This window comes from Staurois parvus, unplaced genomic scaffold, assembly GCF_062004578.1.
Source record: "Staurois parvus isolate SC_StPar_1 unplaced genomic scaffold, SC_StPar_1.0 ptg000394l, whole genome shotgun sequence".
Classification (NCBI taxonomy): Eukaryota; Metazoa; Chordata; class Amphibia; order Anura; family Ranidae; genus Staurois; species Staurois parvus.
This window is the reverse complement of record NW_028318190.1, coordinates 2,842,426-2,860,474: the sequence shown is the minus strand read 5'-3', so window position 1 is coordinate 2,860,474 and position 18,049 is coordinate 2,842,426. Positions and strand designations below refer to the sequence as shown.

At 42.3% G+C, this 18,049-nt stretch overlaps 1 protein-coding gene across 1 annotated transcript in view; it reads right to left on the bottom strand.

Moving 5' to 3' along the window:
- The window catches only part of CD164L2 (CD164 molecule like 2), a 33,915-nt gene extending 19,726 nt beyond the window's left edge, over positions 1-14,189 (bottom strand). Inside the window, exons 1-3 of the mRNA XM_089686210.1 lie at positions 14,051-14,189; positions 4,667-4,759; positions 47-124 (exon numbers count right to left, since the gene is read on the bottom strand). Coding sequence (XP_089542336.1) covers positions 47-124; positions 4,667-4,759; positions 14,051-14,111 — 232 coding nt within the window. The 5' untranslated portion in view covers positions 14,112-14,189. The remainder of the gene's footprint in view (positions 1-46; positions 125-4,666; positions 4,760-14,050) is intronic.
- Between the last annotated feature and the right edge of the window lie 3,860 nt (positions 14,190-18,049).

The window sequence follows — 18,049 nt, the reverse complement described above, 5'->3', positions numbered from 1 at the left end:
CATTGCTGCTATCACCTACATGTCTTTTCTGAGAGTGAGAAATTACCTGCACACATGCTGCTACCATTTGTCACTGTACATGATTCATACATCCATTCCTTGATAGAGACACAAGTGCTGTTTTCTAAGGAAAGAAGAATAATGACTGTTCAACGACTGTTCAACAACAAATATAGAATATTAAATGCAAAAGGTCACCTATGTAGTCCAGACCATCTTTGTCAGTCCTTGTGGAATGATAAAACCATTTACAGCAAACTTTTAACATAGAAACTAATAAATTGTAGACCAGGAGGGGTTATGTTAGGACCAGAACACCCACTATCTAGAATGCCTGTAGACAAAAATGTATCTAATCAGTTTTGAATGCAGTACACTGGTGTCCCCAATGCAAACATAACTGTCCCTGTGATTGTGATAAATTATGATAATGACATTATGGAACTAAGCAGCCACACAGAAGCCCCCATTAAACTGTGACTGTGAAGATGGCTGTAAGTTTTAATGCGAAAAATGCTCAACAATTATGTATAGTGCGGCGCTAATAACATAAATAATCAAAATGCAAGTGTATAATAATACAAAATATCTAGTGAAATGATCCTAACAGGATCTGATGGTGAAATAATATACAGTGACAATGTGAGAAAAGGAATAAATCCTGTAAATTAGTGAAAACACAACCCAACGTCCACAATCCCCCCTATCCACAATTGAGGGACCAAGAAATCTCAATTACAGTAGTGCAAATAAGTAAAAAGTTAATCCCCTGCCAGGGGGATACAAACCTATCAAAAAGTGATAAGTGCCAAAAAAAAAAAAAACACACTTAACCACATCCAAATGTCCACATAAATAAAAGTGTAATAATGTTGCTCATAGACACAAAATAAATACACAAAAATGTCCAAAATTGATGAAATGATATATCAACATATACACGTGATCCATCAATGAAATCATTCAAGTGATGAAGTGAATGCGTGATCACAGCAATAGTGAAAATCCTCAAGTGGCCAAAATGCCCCCTCACCTCCTTACAGTGACCACAAGGGCCAGCTCGCTTTTAGGATCACACCATGATCCTTACAGGTAATGATTCGTCACAAGACAATATCCGCACTGGATCCCGTCAATGGTAGCACTTACTCCTCTCCTCTCAGGTCTCCTTCAGACACAGGTATCAGCAATATAGCTCACTCTTTTCTCATCAGCAGTTAGGGCAGCCTTGTGACTTCTATCTGTGTCCAGCCCACCAATGCGAAAAATGTGTCTAGCTCTGGTGAACTTAGAAAAAGGTGGCCCAATGCTTTCATTGGGCTTATACTAGTTATCTCTGTGGTTGGCTATGAGAAAAAGATGGGAGGGCATGCTACGTGGCATGGAAAGCCTGTGAAAGGGAACAGGAAGTTTTTTTTTACAAAAGTCCTGAATGTCCACACCAGAAGAGATCAGAGCAAACTGGGCTGAATCCTGGTTCTCTTATGTCTGCTGACATTTATTTATTACAGATACCTACTGTATATTACTGGTAGCACTGTAAATTTACACAGTGCTTTACATATATATATGGTACATTCACATCAGTCCCTAATCCTCAAGGGGTGTACAATCTAAGGTCCCTAACTCACATTCATACATACACATACTAGGGCCAATGTAGACAGGATCCAATTAACCTACCAGCATGTCTTTGGAGTGTGGGAGGAAACCAGAGTATCCGGAGGAAACCCACACAGGCACAGGGAGAACACGCAAACTCCAGGCAGGTGGTGCTGTGGTTGGAATTTGAACCAATGACCTGTGTACTGCCAGGCAGAAATGCTAACCATTTAGCCACTGTACTGACATTGGCAGGGAATCATCTGTAAGCTGCCCTGGGACAGAGAGTGATGCATATCGTACAACATCCTCTGTATATTTTGTGGTTTGCTTGAAAATAATTTCCCCCAATGATTTCTAAAAAGTGATGTTTACAAAAACAAAACATCCATAGAATAATAAAGACAGATAAATGATGCAGAGAAAATAAATCAATTCAACACATACAACTTCCCTCATACATGTAAAAATGAATGGTAAAGTATGCATTTGGGCAGTCCATCAAGTAAGTGCCTCTAGCATGAATAATGAACAAACCATATTCACCTATAGTGTGTACTTGCCTCAGTCCAAAGCACAGTGTCATTTCTCTCTGCTGTCTCATCCCTCTGCTATCTGCTTAAGTCATTGATAATAGTCTATGCTGACTCCACAGCATCCTAGGTGAAGGCCCGCCACCCTCCAGCACACAGCAGCTGACTGGCAGCCTCTGTTGATAAAACTGAGTCTGTTTCTCTATGAATCTCTGTAGGGGGAGGTGTCCATTCCCTCCACTCAGCTCTCAGATTGCCGGACTATAGTTTAAAAAAAAAAAAACTATGAACAAATGCGGACACAGTACAGGAGATGACCAGAGACTGCGGACATACAACGGCAGCGGGAATACTGGGCCAGCCGCTCCATAAGACGCACAGACATTTCCCCCCAAGTGTGTCTTATGGAGTGAAATAGTGCCCCATCATTGGTGTCAGTGGGAGGAATAGTGTCCCATCATTGGTGTCAGTGGGAAGAAACATGCCCCATCATTGGTATCAGTGGGAGGAATAGTGCCCCATCATTGGTGTCAGTGGGAGGAATAGTGCCCCATCATTGGTGTCAGTGGGGGGAGGAATAGTGCCCCATCATTAGTGGCAGTGGGGGGAGGAACAGTGCCCCATCATTAGTGTCAGTGGGGGGAGGAATAGTGCCCCATTGTTGGTGTCAGTGGAGGCAGGAATAGTGCCCCATCATTGGTGTCAGTGTGGGGGGGGGGAATAGTGCCCAGTCATTGGAGTCAGTAGGGGAAGGGGATAGTGTCCCAACATTGGTGTCAGTGGGGGGATTAGTGTCCCATCATTGGTGTCAGTGGGAGGAATAGTATCCCATCATTGGTGTCAGTGGGGGGAATAGTGCCCCGTCATTGGTGTCAGTGGGGGGAGATAGTGTCCCAACATTGGTGTCAGTGGGAGGAGTAGTACCCCATCGTTGGTGTCATTGGGGGAAGGAATAGTGTTCCATCGTTGGTGTCAGTGGGGTGGTTGAATAGTGCCCCATCGTTGGTGTCAGTGGGGGGGGGGAATAGTGCCCCATCGTTGGTGTCAGTGGGGGGGGGAATAGTGCCCCATCGTTGGTGTCAGTGGGGGGGAGTGCCCCATCGTTGGTGTCAGTGGGGGGGAGTGCCCCATCGTTGGTGTCAGTGGGGGGGAGTGCCCCATCGTTGGTGTCAGTGGGGGGGAGTGCCCCATCGTTGGTGTCAGTGGGGGGGAGTGCCCCATCGTTGGTGTCAGTGGGGGGGAGTGCCCCATCGTTGGTGTCAGTGGGGGGGAGGAATAGTGCCCCATCGTTGGTGTCAGTGGGGGGGAGGAATAGTGCCCCATCGTTGGTGTCAGTGGGGGGGAGGAATAATGCCCCATCATTAGTATCAGTGACACCAATGATGGGGCACTATTCCTCCCACTGACACCAATGGCACTTAACTTGCTGACCCCTGCTCCAGCATGGTGCTGCTGCAGCCAGCATACCTGGTTGCAGCAGCACCATCAGCATAGCACACTTACCTGTCAGCTGTCCTTCACCCCGGCCTCTCCCTCGCTCGGCTCCACCTCCTCGCAGGTGATTGACCGCCTGTGTGCCTTTCCTGAGCTACAGTTCTGGCGCCCAATCACCGGTGAGGAGGCGGAGCCGAGCAGCAGGAGTGAGGGAGTGGCCGGAGTGAATGAAGGAGCAGCGCTTCCTGGACTGGATCGTCGTGGGACTGGGACCGGAGCCAGGTAAGGTACAGTAGCCCCCTGCCCACACCTGTATTTAGTGTCCCTTCCTTGCGGAAAATACGCCCCTGCCGGCGAGCCGGATAAATGGCCTTGGCGGGCCGTATGTGGCCCGCGGGCCGTAGTTTGAGGACCACTGCTTTAAAGTGTCACCAATGGACAGTTTTAGGTACCCTAGTTGTCTCCATTTCACAAGTGAGCGCAATTCTAAATCTTGACAAGTTTGGTGTCTATTTACTCGACACAATATCTTTTAAGTTTTATCAAAAAATTGGTATTATATTATGTTTGTGTGCACTAAAATTAAAGTGTATGTTTTCCTGATAAATAAATGGCTGTGCAATAATCTGTCAAAATAAAAAATTGTAACAGTTCCGCACGCAAAGGTGAATGCACTTGTCGGTCATGCCCGCTCACAAACGACAATCGTCTCACCATGAACGTCAAATCGAAGGCAGTAATTCTAGCACCAAACCTCCTGTGTAAATCTAAAGTGGTAACCTGTACAAGCTTTTAAAACATAGCCTATAGATAATAAAATTTACGTTGCTTGTCAATTGAATAGGCATGCAGAATTTTAAAGCGTGACATGTTTGGTATCTACTTAATTGTGAAACATCATCTTTTAAATTTTACCAGACAATTGGGTATATTGTGTTATTGTGCATTAAAATTCAAAAAAGTGTATTTAAGTGTGTTTTAAAATATGTTTGGGGGTTCAGTAATTTCTAGCAAAAAAGTACAGATTTTTACATGTAAACAAAAAAGTATTAATAAAGGCTTGGTCTTGAAGTGAATATTTCACAAACAATTCATACCTGAGGATCCACATGTTATCCACGAACAGGAGATATTCACATTTGTCTCACTTTCAGTACAGCTAACGCAGGACTTCAGCTCCTTGCAACTCTCTGTATGAACAATGAACAAAGTCATTTATGAGGTAGAAACTAATAAATTATTGATTACGCATGTAGCACTTCCCCCTTAGAGGCAGCTGGATTTGATTTGGGTCCCCCTATGCTCTGCACGTCCAGGCAACATGCATTTCCCACACTTTGCACACTGGAGTCAAAGAACACTCATTGAGCTTGGTTTTGTGATTTTATTAAGCAGTTATGAACTTGGATGAGGTCTAGGGGTATATGGGATATCCAAGGAACTACAGAACTGGAGGACAAACTCCTAGGCAACTATGTACAAAAAAATGAGGATAGTAACAGTATTTTCTTAATGAGCACTAACAGGCTCCTTGGTGTACCCCCTCATACCCTGGATGATTCCTCCTCTTTACCCAGCTACCTGAAGGTATCCCTGGGCAAGGGGGCCCAAGAGCTGTTAACTTAACACAGTCCCAGATGAGAAGCTAGTTGGATCTTGCACCTGATTGCTCTCTCTCTCCTCATCTGGTGGCTGCCTCCAGGCCTTATGCTGGGATGGCTCCCTCCCTGCTACACAGGCTGTCCCTCCCTGGGAGACATTGAGGCAGTTGAGATCCTCTTTTCCAGCGACCTGCCTGTAGGTGGGCTCCCCTCCCTGGGGCTTCCCTCCCAGGTTCCACACTCCAGCTTTTCTGAATCCATCTTTTACCCGACACTGCACACCTCCCCCCAGGCTCTGCCACATTTGAGGGTTGCCCTGGTCACCATGCACAGCCTCCTGCCAGGGGATTGGCCAGGGTCCCTCAAACATGCAGATCTGGGCCTCCTCCAGTCCTCCACCCCTCCTCCAGAAAGCTCTCAGGTTTCTGGAGAGGTGGGAGGGCTCCAGAAGCCCTGACCTGATAGAGCCTCCTGGCTTGTGCTGAGGTAACCTCAATATCTCACTCCCAGGTTGACTCATCCCTAGGATGCTACTCAGACTCTAACAAAAATCCTATCTAACTAACCTGGAGGGCGTTACATGCAGGAGTAAAAGTGATAAACTCAAGCATGGGCAGCCACATCTGAAAAACAGTTGTACAAGAAAGTAACCATCAAATACAACAAACATTTTCAGTCTCCCAGGTCACTGGCCTTCATAAAACTGCACAAAACAAAACAAGCATCTGGATAGGTCAGATCAACTCAGCAGCTGGTGGACTCAGATGGGAAGAGCAAGAGTGTAGACAACATTTGGAGTTGAGAGAAAGAAAAGAGTGAGGGAAGAGGGGAGACAGGGGATGTGGTTCCCCACAGACTTGGGTCACAGATCAAGTAGATTGACTATAGATACGTCAGGATAAAAAGATTCAGAGATAGCAGGAGGTAATTACACTACAATTCTTATATTTTAGGAAATGTGGTTGTTAGTAATTAAATCATTTTTCATTGATCAACAAAGGATTCATACAGTCTTTGACTACGTGAAAGAGAATGGAGGGTTTCTTCCAGGCTGTGGCTATTTTCTGCTTTGCAGCTAAACACAGGTACATGGTCGGTGTTTAGATGCAAGGATAGGCCTTTTCTATCAATCAATTCCAGGCCCCTTCCCACACCTCTGTAGGTGTGGGAAGGGGCCTGTAATTGATTGATAGAAAAGGCCTATCCTTGCATCTATGGAGATTAGTTGGTAGTTTTTGGAGCACTGCGAATGTTCTAGAGCAGAACTAGGTCAGTTTTGGGCAGGACCACCATATGTGGAGTACATCTGCATGTGGAGTACATCTGCACGTGGTTCACAACTCCTAAAACACCTATGATTGTAATTTGGGTTTGCATGAGCTATTCGGAACTAGGACCCAATACCACCAAAAGAGAACCTTTTTGATTGAAAAGAGTATTTGGATTCCAGAATGGATGTGTTAAATGAACATTTTGGCCTGGCCAAAGGGATAAAACATGTTCTGCCAGATGTAATACATCTGGATCAGATGGGAACAGAATGGCAAGGGAAAATTCTAACAGGGCAATTCAAATTATACATTAGATACATACTCAGGCTGACCATCCACCCTGTCCACTAATGCTGAGAAGGCAATTGGCAGGACAAATGGACAATTCTGAGTGAGGTGCTGGATAGGCTGGGCAGAATATGCTTCAGTGGATCTCAGCTTTCTATGGAACACCTGAAGCCCAAGTTAAGGTCAGTGATGCAATTTCTCAGTTACCTATTAAGGAAGAGACAGGGGTATCCGCTGTCCCTTCTCCTTTTTGCCCTGACTCTGGAGCCACTACTTAGGAAATTAGATCAACTCCAACATTTATGGGATCCAAGTTGGCTTAGTGGAGCACAAGCTATCAGCCTATGTGGATGATGTTTTGTTTTATGTTACAGACCCGCTCATTTATCTTCCTAACACTTTGGCAAAATTGAAAGCATTTGGCCAGATATTCTACTTTAAAATAAATCATAAAGTATGACATTTTAGCTATTACTATGCATCAAGCCTTAATCACCCACATGAAACAAGTCATTTCCCTTTTTTGGAGCAGTGGCTATTTTAAATACTTGGACATTTGACTCACTGTATATACTACCATTCTCAGAATTGTGAACCTTTGCTGCAAATCATATGCAGAGACCGTAGCATTTGGTTGGAACAAAATGTCTTTTACTTGTATGGATCATACCAATATCCTGAAAATAAATATGCTGCCTAGGGTCCTCTTCTATCCATATATGTTATCAATATCGCTACCCAAGATATTTTTTTCACAAATTGGAAGTTTAATTATATGCTTTGATAAGAGTAACAAGAGATCACGATTAGCCTTTTCCACTTTGAAAAGCCTCATGCATGCCATTGGCTCCCGCTGCTGTCAATCACAACCAGTTAGCCAATGAGGAGAGAGAGGGACAGGGCCAATGCAAGAAGAGGCATAAGGAATATTTTGTAGAATGACCATGCTGGTCTATCATGTTATTGTATTGCAGTGGAAAACCTTAAGTGAAGATTATACAAAAAAACACTTTTTTCTACTCTCGGATAGATCTCATGCCATTTCTTATGCAGTCCATGGGGACCACGAGGTCTTGTTCCCATTTTACCACATGTGATATAGATGAAAGAGGCCCACATGTGTTTAATGCAGTGTACAGAATCAAAATAAGTCTGGGTGACCCAGGAGAGTATAGACAGTTATGTATATTAGAATGCTGTTTTCATAAATAGAAAGTCCAAATGTTTAAGCAGGGTCATTAGCTAGTGCTGGATTTGAAAATATTGGTGTAGTGCTACCCCCATAGGAGCCTCTTGTGTCTTGCCCAGGCTTTCCCCTAGATATTCTCCCACAACTAAGCACACAGCATTTCTCATAGCCAGGTGCACACAATTTCTGCTCGTTACTCCAATGATCAGTCTAGGGGTTGTAGTTTTTTGTTGTTTTTATTTTGTTTTAGAACTGCGATAGGGAAGGAATATAGTGGGATACTCTGAACTGAACTATGCACAATTGAGGACAGCTTTCCCTAAGTGGATCTGTGGGTTTCCTTAGTGGATCTGTGTATCAGACTGCACAAAAAATGGAGCAAAGTCCCTCTGTAGAAATGCTTAGTGGACAGTTGCTCTTCTGGACACCAGTCCGTGTCCCCTCTAGCTTACACCCAGCAGCTGACTATATAGGTCCCGAGGGGGTTAAACAGCACAAGTCCCAGCATCCCTTTAGAACAGTCTGCACTCACAAGGCCCTTGCCGTAGGTCACCTTCCTCCGTGATACCAGACAAGATCTGTGGACATTCGCCCTCAGTCAGCTCTCAAAAGCACCCTGGGTTTCAGCTTTCTGGCCCTTGGGTTGCCCAAGGCCTCCTGGCAGCATGAGCCAGGGGAGGCAGCTGCCTCTCTGGCTGGAACTTCATTCTCAAAGGAAGAAGAACCCAGATCCCATGTGCTCACTGAACATAAATACCAGCACCCAGCATGCAAAAGGGCACCACTTCCTGTAACTGACTGAGATATTCATCTTCATGCTGCTGATCTGCATGGGTCACTCCTGTTCACCCAGAACCTTCCAAGATCACCTGGATACAGAGGAGCCAATCACAGCAGCAGCGCTGTGAGCCATACAGAAAACCCTCAAACAGATGTAGCTTTTCTGTTATGTAGAAAAGCTGCTATGTTTACCCTATCAGTCTCCTGTTAAGCAAGAGACCACACTTTTCTAAACTTGACTATCCTAGCAACCTACCTAGGAGGGTGCTACACTGGTAATATTCAGAATTGGGTGCCTTATGATGCAGGAATATCTAGGAGGGGAAGTTGCGGGAGGTCATGAAGTGATGGGCATGTGTAAAACTGTGGGTAGTCCACCATAGAAATCTTCTCACCTGTTCCTGTCCTGGAGGGAATAGTGGATTATTACAGGTAGTCAGTAAAGATAAGAAGGAAGACATTAGGTTTCCAGAGTAATGGATGGAGTCCCATAATTTAAGGCTATGTGACATCAGGGACCTAGAAACACAGCGGCCCTCAAGAAGGTAGTGCTACATGTGTAATAAAGAAAGTTATGATAGATAGATTGATACTTTGCTATGTTAAGGATACCTACACCCCCCTGGAGTCTGTGAGTGAAGAGTGTGAGATGGGGGTACCTTGGACATTTTGTACGCCCAGATAAAAGTGAGGATCCGGTTTTGAAGCAGTCTCAGATAAAAGAAGGAAACACTGATAAGTATTAAAGGACTTTCAGGAAGATGGTCATTTTTATTGCAAGTCCTATGCAAGAAAGAGATGGACAATGAATCGTAGTGAGAAGTCATGGTATCACCTAGGGAGTCTAATATCGAACACGTCCAATGATATGTATTGTGACTGGATGTTAGAGACAGTTCCAGTGGGAAGAGAAACTTTAAGGGCTTTAGATCTGGCTTTAACTCAAAAACCCAAAATGTTGGCAAACTGTAAGAGGATGCACTGGAGGTTCGGAAGGATCGTAGGTTGATAAGGACTAAGAGATCATCATATGAAAACAAATTTAAACAAATGTGTAATGTAGTCCAGCATTCAACACCCTAGTTAGGTTTTGGCTTACCCTGTCTGCAATTGCCAGACATTCTATTAATTAACCAGGTTATGTGGCTGATTAGGGAGGTAATTAAACTAACTTCGTGCTTTATCTGCATTAAATTAACCTCAGAACGTGTTTAATTAATTTATGTTCAATTTTAAAGAGATGAGGTGGCAACTCTATTCTAAAGCCAAGATAAAAAGGAACAGGGAAAGGGTGCAGCCCTGCTATGTGCCTCAAAATATGTTGAATAGTTGAGAATGGTCTCCAGCATATTTAACTGTGGCAGAGGGGGAGGAATATTCAGCTCAAATGTAATGCCTCCATGCGCTGGATCTCCCCACAGCAAGCCAATTCACATCATCTCTGTGAATATTTTACTAAATAATACCTAAATCAGCTGGCTCTGAATAACCCCTGCACATAGAAACACTTAAAATATGGGGACACAACTTATCTCTCCAATGTCCAGAATTTTTTAATAGTCATATATACAAAACAAAACATGACATGTGGACAATATAGATAATGCTGCTATTAGCAATCTATTGACGGGTTTAATGAGGTCACACCCAACCACATCTGCTTTTATCATCAGGCAATTCTCAGCAACATATTTTGTTCATGGAGATGAACTCTTCTGCCATTCCCCTCTTTTGGAGAGAAAAGACAACTCTGCTAAACAGTCATTAAACTCTGTTTTTCAACAGCACAGCTTATTACCTATTAAAAAAGGGTACACACTGTCAGTTTTTTTTCTCTGCATCATAATAAACAATATTGATGCAGCAATCTCTCCTTCTGTGTCTTTGTACGCTGACAGGCTCCCAGGGATAGAATAGGGAGCACAGATCTATAATCATTATTTATCTTATATCAGAAAACCCTGGACCGTCTGAGGATATGTGCTAGGCAAGGTTCGTGTGTTAAATTTCCTAGTCAACAGCCAGCCAAAAACAATATTTTTGACTTTTTGCTATTAAACATGTCCAGTAAAAAAAAAAAAAAAAATCTAATTTTGTCACAAATTTAGGCCAAAATGTATTCTGCAACATGTCTTTGTTAAAAAAAATCCCAATATGTGTAAATGAATTGGTTTACATGAAAGTTATAGCGTTTACAAATGGTGGTATAGATACTGGAATTTTTTAATAATTTTTTTTATTCTTACTAGTAATGGCGCGATCAGCGACTTATAGCGGGACTGCAGCAGGCATTCTGACACTGCGGGGAACTGACTTGGTGTCACTGACATCCTCAATGACACCAATACAGTGATCAGTGCTAAAAAAAACACTGACACTGTACTAAGGGCACTGAGCAGAAAGGGGTTAACATGAGGGGCGATCAGAGGGTTACCTGTGTGCTCTGTGCTGTTTCATTGTAATCTCTGTGTGTGCTTCACTGTAATCACACTGTATTGGATGGCTGTGCTGTGCACAGCCATCCAAAGCAGTGTGCATGAGCCGACAGGGAGGTGAACTGTATTATTTACATACAGTTCTCCTCCCCGTTGGAGATCCTAAGCAATCACCAGGTGCCGGCGAGTAATCACCGGCCAGGACCTGGTGATTGACTGCCGCGGAAGTGCAAAATCACCTATATATACGCGTGATTTTGTGCACCCGTGCCTCCCTGTAGCAGTATATCTGCTATAGGGTAGTCGGGAAGCGGTTAAATAATTGAAATATAGACTGTATGTTTAAAAGACACTGTCACTAGACCATTTATTTCAGCATAAATCTTCCCATCAGTTTACATGTTCATTTAATGTATTTTATATGTCTTATTTTCTTTTAAAAGTGTCCATTGTATAGACATCCAAATGCCCTGAAACTGTTGCTAGGCACTGCCATCTTGGATGTTATGTCTTTAGTGGTCCATAGTGGTCCTCTGGGGCACCAAGCAAAGTCCTTTTCTGTCCCTAGTGTAGTCCAGGCCTAGGAGGCCTCTTCGGGGCCTAGCTCCTTCTTTTCCTGTCACCTATCCCCCAAAGGGGAGGGGGCACATTCTGCTGTCCTACTTTCTGCTTCCAGGCCCAACTGACTTCCCAGCCCTAGAGCCACCCACCTAATGGGACTCTCTCCCATTCCTCCCTCCAAGGGAGGGATCACACCAAAAGGGGAACTCCACTTTCAGCTTAAAAGTTTTGGTAGCTTTACCACAGTGTGCGAGTCAGGTAGTTCTTAATAGTGTTCTGGCTGCACTAAATTTGAAAAGAATTACCAGTTCATACTGTAGATAACAAAACTGGAGATAATTAAGACCAACTCTAAGCTGGTGTACAGAGACAGACAAAGTGGCTGTCTCTATAAACTGTGTAGGAGGGTGGCATGTTTGCTCCTCTATCCTCCTGTCACTGATCAATGACACTGTTGGCTTCTAGCAACCAGTGATGTTGACAGTAAACAGAGACTAATGAGGAAGCTGAGGCACTAGTTTGCCATCAGGTCTGCTCTTCTTGTGATTGGCAGTGGGTGAATTCCATAGCCAAAAGCAGGCTGTCTATTGGCTATGTAATAAACCCACTGCCCGCTGTCAATCACAAGGAGAGCAGACCTGATGGGAAATGAATGTCTCTGAGAACTGCAAAGGCAGGGAAGGAGCTAATTGCACTGAGAACAGAATGTCTATGTGGAGGCTCTGGTATCATTGCATCTCCGCACGTGGTGCTTGCCCCAAATTCATGTACCCATTTCCAAGAGGTAAATTAATCTGTCACCCACGCTGACATTTGTTGTGTGGAAGCACAAAGCAATTCTAAAAAGTGAATTTCCCAGAATGTGGTTTTCCCTTTAAGTAATGAGGTATCTACCATAACCTTCCACTGCTGTACATCAAAGGTCAGATATTTATAAATACATATACCCAAACTTGAATCACAAGGGCACGAACAACTTTACCTGCCTTTCAAAGCAGCTACTCTCTCTGCTTGCCAGACTGTTTACAAATCAATCAGTCAGGCCAGCAACAATAGACAATTTATGAAAGTGCCTGAAAGGATAACAGTGTGTCCTATCCACAGTAATTAATAAAAAATAATTAATCAGTAATAATATAAATTAATACAAAAACTAGTTCTGATCTTGTATTATTATTATTTGATCGTTTATGATAGTTATAAAAAAAATATTGTCCTATTATTGGGCTGTAACGTCTGTTTAAATAATACAAATATGTGTGATATGATGATCAGTATTTCTATGTAAAGTAGGTTGTCCAGCTATCCAAATGCATAACTATAGTCGGTACTGTGTCATTGTAATGGGGCCCAGCACTGGCCTCACTGGGAGCCCAGTACTTACTGTTTACAATATAATTTATCCTGTATTCAAGACTATTTTAAATCATTTGTAATAAGGCTTCATGCACATAAGCAGAAAATAAAAACACTGCTTTTAGAAGCCTTTTTTAATCCTCTGAACACAGGTTTAAATTAAGCAATGTGTCCATGCATATTATGGTATAAAGAAATGCCCCAAACCTGTTACAGAGAGAAGCATACTGGAATAATTCATACGTATTCATAAACACTTATGTTATGCACGGAATTTCAGCCTAACGCAAAAAAAAAATGAATATACTACCCGCAAGAATGAAACTACATGCATGCGCCTTATGCACATTAGGGCGCATAAATATGCGCCAGATCTGGCATTTCTTATGCTGGTTTTCTCTGCTATCTCCTGGTAGAAAGATCCAGTATCAATGGGATTATTTTAATATGCCCATGTGTAGCCTAAAGTAAATGTACATACAGTTCAGGAGCTCTGGAATGCTATAGGTATGTTCCATGGTTAGTAATACCTTTAGAGGGGAATAGGTTTCAGTAGTGGAACTACCCATACAATGGATGTTAGACAGCCAGGTGCCCTATAATGACTTTTGTGTATGCAGTACATACAGTAGATACTCCCCGATCCCTAACCTGAGAAGACTGATAAAATAAAACAGGTTGGATTTAGTGTTAAAAAAAAGAAAAAAAATAGATGGGGCAGGTACTTACAAAGTCATTAAACCTTTTTATATTTTTTTAAGAATGTTTATATTTGTCTAAGGTGTTGAAGCATCAATACTAATTTAAAGAGGGCCTAAACTACTTTCTATCTGATGGTTCACCATTTACTGTGCCCACCAGTTCTTCATTGTTTTATTATAGTGCCAAACTGTTATATTTTGAAAGAAAAAGCAACAATTATCAGATAATATTTTAAATCCATAATAAAAATAATAGACCTTGTTTTGTGGCTGTTTTCAGTTGCTGGAGAGGTACTTACCTGCTTCATAGAGGGATAACATAGCAGAAAAAAGAGCTGCAGAGTACAGTAGATACTTCATAGCTGGTTGGGAAGCCAATGGTGATCCTCAAAAAGGAAAATATACAGATCACACAGGGGATGCTCAGCTAAGCGGCGTATATTCTGTAAGAATGGGGGAGGCAATGTGTGGACGGTTTGTCTCTGACCTGGTAACTGATCAGTTAAGAAGAGGAAATTGAGCTGATGACAGAAACCTGAGACTGAAGCAGAACATTGCACCTGAAGAGACAGAATTCTGGAGTTAAAAAGAAACAGCTTGTTATTTCTGTGCAGGTGTACAATTTAGCAGAGTAGCTGTTCACTGTAACAGCTTTACTACTGCTCAGTTATACAATTATACAATAGGCAAACCCAAAAGAGATATAATTTGGAGTTTATTATAGACCAGTGTTGCATGATTTACAGCCCACTAGTTTCCAGAAATGCCTTGTTTAATTTCCATCTGTTATAATTTAATAGCTGTATCGCTACAGATTATAACAACATCATTTTATATAATTGCTTATATTACTGTAATTATGTTTTAAAGATTAAAATCTGCTTTTCCCTTTTAGCAGAAGCTGGACATTAATCCTTCCCAATGAGTCTTTCTCAAAGTCTAATTTAAATTTTGTTTTCTGTTTTTTTGCTTCCTATCCAGAGACTTTCCCTATGACTAGAACTTTTGCTTAGTTCAGAATAACAATCAAAATGGGATATAAAAGATAATTAATTAGAATTTTATGAAAGATACTGTATCAAAGAAAGAAAAGCCATCTGGTGACATTTTAACACTTTATGTAACCGAGCCTGTTTGTGGATTCTTTTTTAATTAAGAACCTGAATTACACACATTATGGTTGCCACCTCATCCCTTTAAAACCCAACACATAACAATTACACAGGTTCTGAGGTTGATTTAATGTAGATAAGGCACTAAATGAGTTTAATTACCACCTTAATCAGCCACAGAACCTGTGGAATTAATATGTGTTCAGTTTTAAAGGAATGAGGTGGCAACCCTACTACACAGAGTTTCCTGACACTAACAACTAAGGCACCATTTAAAATATTAATGAAATGGAATATTCATTTAAAAGCTGCTATGCTGAATCTGTTCCAGTGTGACTAGTGGCAAGAGGGTTGTGGCAGAAGCCCAGGGACATGGAAGTGTGAGGGATTAAAGGTCCTGGGTGTATCATGTTGGAGGAAAAGCTTAATAACATTTCCTTAAAGTGGAATTTCACCCTAAAGGAGAAGTTCAGCTTTATGCCCCATCCCCCCCCCCCCCGCCTTCTACTTTTGCCACTTCTGTAGCTGCTGACGTAAAACATTTGTAACAGGGCAAAGAACTGCTGTAAAAAGCTGGAATATGGTTTAGTCTGTACAGAAAAACTAGTGCTACTGCGAAAGAGATACAAAAGCAAAGGGGGAACACTGCGCTTAGGTAAATAGACTTGAAGCTGCCAGCAGTAAGAGTCCAGATCAGGGGCGGACTGATAACTCATGGGGCCCCCAGGCAATAGGGGATCATGGGGCCCCTGTGTCCTTGCCCACGCTCAAAGCACACCCAAAAAAGCCAACAAAAAAGGTACCAGGGGCATTTCATGGAGCCCCCTACTGACCCCGGGCCATCGGGCAGTGACCGAGTGCTCGAATGGTCAGTCCGCCCCTGGTCCAGATACATAAACTCAAAATATATGTGAAAAGTGCAGCGCTACAAATACATAAATATTAATCTCCTGTTATAAAATATGTAAATAAAGTGAAATAAAGCAATCTCAAAGTGCTCAGGTGCAGTGAAAACGATTCTTCTAAATATAAAAGAAACGCCATCAAAAAGTGCTAAAAAATTTCAAAGTGATAAGTGGAAACTCCGTCTGGTGAAGGAAGAGAGCCCACACTCCAGAGAGGTACAATATAGCTTCTTACCAGAATACAATGACCCCTGCATGAAACAGATAGGTCAAACAGTGGTTAGGATATTGTATCCAAAATGACAACTCCTCCAGCTGGTGTGTAGGGTAAAAGTTTGGCTCCCAAGTCACTTGTAATGAGATCAATTGATAATGGTATATATTTGAAATAACAGTCCCAGACTGTATGGGGACAAACTTTGTATTCCTGAAACGTAATGGTTAAAATATGTGCAAATAGATGTATTTATGTGCCAGAAACATACATATGTTAAAACACTAAAATCAACTGTGCTTAAAGCGGAGTTCCACTCAAGAGTGGAAGCTCCGCTTGTTGGCCTCCTCCCCCTTTCCACTGCCATATTTGGCACTTTTTGGGGGGGAATGGATACCTGGTTGACAGGTATCCGCTCCCACATCCAGCTCTGTTCACTACGGCGAAGTGATCCGGAAGTTCGGCCCCCTCCTTCCTCCTGCAGTCTTCTGTGTCACTTCGCAGGTCCCAGAAGGCTACCGGACCAATTGGGATCTGCTGCTCGACTCACACGTGCACAGTGGGCACCCGACTGTGAAGCCGCAAGCTGTCACAGCAGCATGGTGCCCACGGTTGAAATGCTAGTGTCAGGGAGAGAAGGGACGGCGCGGGTGAGCACATTGCTGGATCCTGGAACAGCTGAGTGTGTGTTTATTAAAAGTCAGCAGCTACAGTTTTTGACTTTTAATAAACACAAAAATGACTGGAACTCCACTTTTGAACAATTGACTGATAATAAATATTCTGTAAAGGTGTACAATTGGTTGAAGAAAACCTAATCTGTAGCTAGAGAGGGGGAATTTCCAATAGACTGATGTAGCATCAAGAGTATGAATCACTGCACCTGAGCACTATATTATTGGAGTTGTGAGATTCCTTTATTGTACGTTGTTTACATATTTTATTACAGGAGATTAATATTTATGTATTTGTAGTACTGAACTTTTCCCCTTTTTCACAAGAAGAAAGAGATGCCTGAGCAACAATGAGATTGACCACTGGTCAGCTATACTCACACAAACAGCCCATCAGTCCCATACAATAGCAAAACTGCAGCGAATGTGCAGGTATATTTATTTATTTATTACAGGTACTTACTGTATATAGCACCATCAATTTTACACAGCACTTTACATATACAGTTAGGTCCATATATATTTGGACACAGGCACAATTTTCATACTTTTGGCTCTGTATGCCACCAGAATACATTAAAATGAAACAATCCAAATGAATTTGAAGTGCAGACTTTCAGCTTTAATTCAAGGGGTTGAACATAAATATCAAGTACAAATTTTAGGAATTGAAACCATTTTTATACACAGTCCCTCCATTTGCAGGGGCTCAAATGTAATTGGACAAATGAATATAATCATAAATAAAATGTTCATTTTTAATATTTTGTTGAATTCTTTACTGGCAATGACTGCCTGAAGTCTAGAACCCATGGACATTACCAAAGACTGGGTTTCCTCCATTCTAATGCTTTGCCAGGCTCTAAGGCTGACCATACATGATACAATTTTCTTGAGAATTTTGCTTTAGATTTACCAAAAACCATATAATAGGAGGTCAAACCTAAACAACACTTTCAATTGTATGCAATTAGGCAGGCCCGTGCGCTACATGGTTGAAGGTAAATCTAAAGGAAATTGGGCAGAAAATTGTAAGAAAATTGTATAGTGTATGGCCAGCCTTACTGCAGCTGTCTTCAGTTGTTCTTTGTTTGTGGGTCTTTCTGCCTTTAGTTTTGCCTTCAGCAAGTGAAATGCATGCTCAATTGGGTTGAGATCAGGTGATTGACTTGGCCATTGCAGAATATTCCACTTCTTTTCCTTCAAATGCTCCTGGGTTGCTCTTGCAGTGGGTTTTGGATCATTTGGCTGCATTTGGCTGAATCTGTAAATACTGCAGAATTCATCCGGCTGCTTCTGTCTTCTGTCACATCATCAATAAACACCAATGACCCAGTGCAACTGGAAGCCATGCATGCCCATGCCATCACACTGCCTCCACCATGTTTTACAG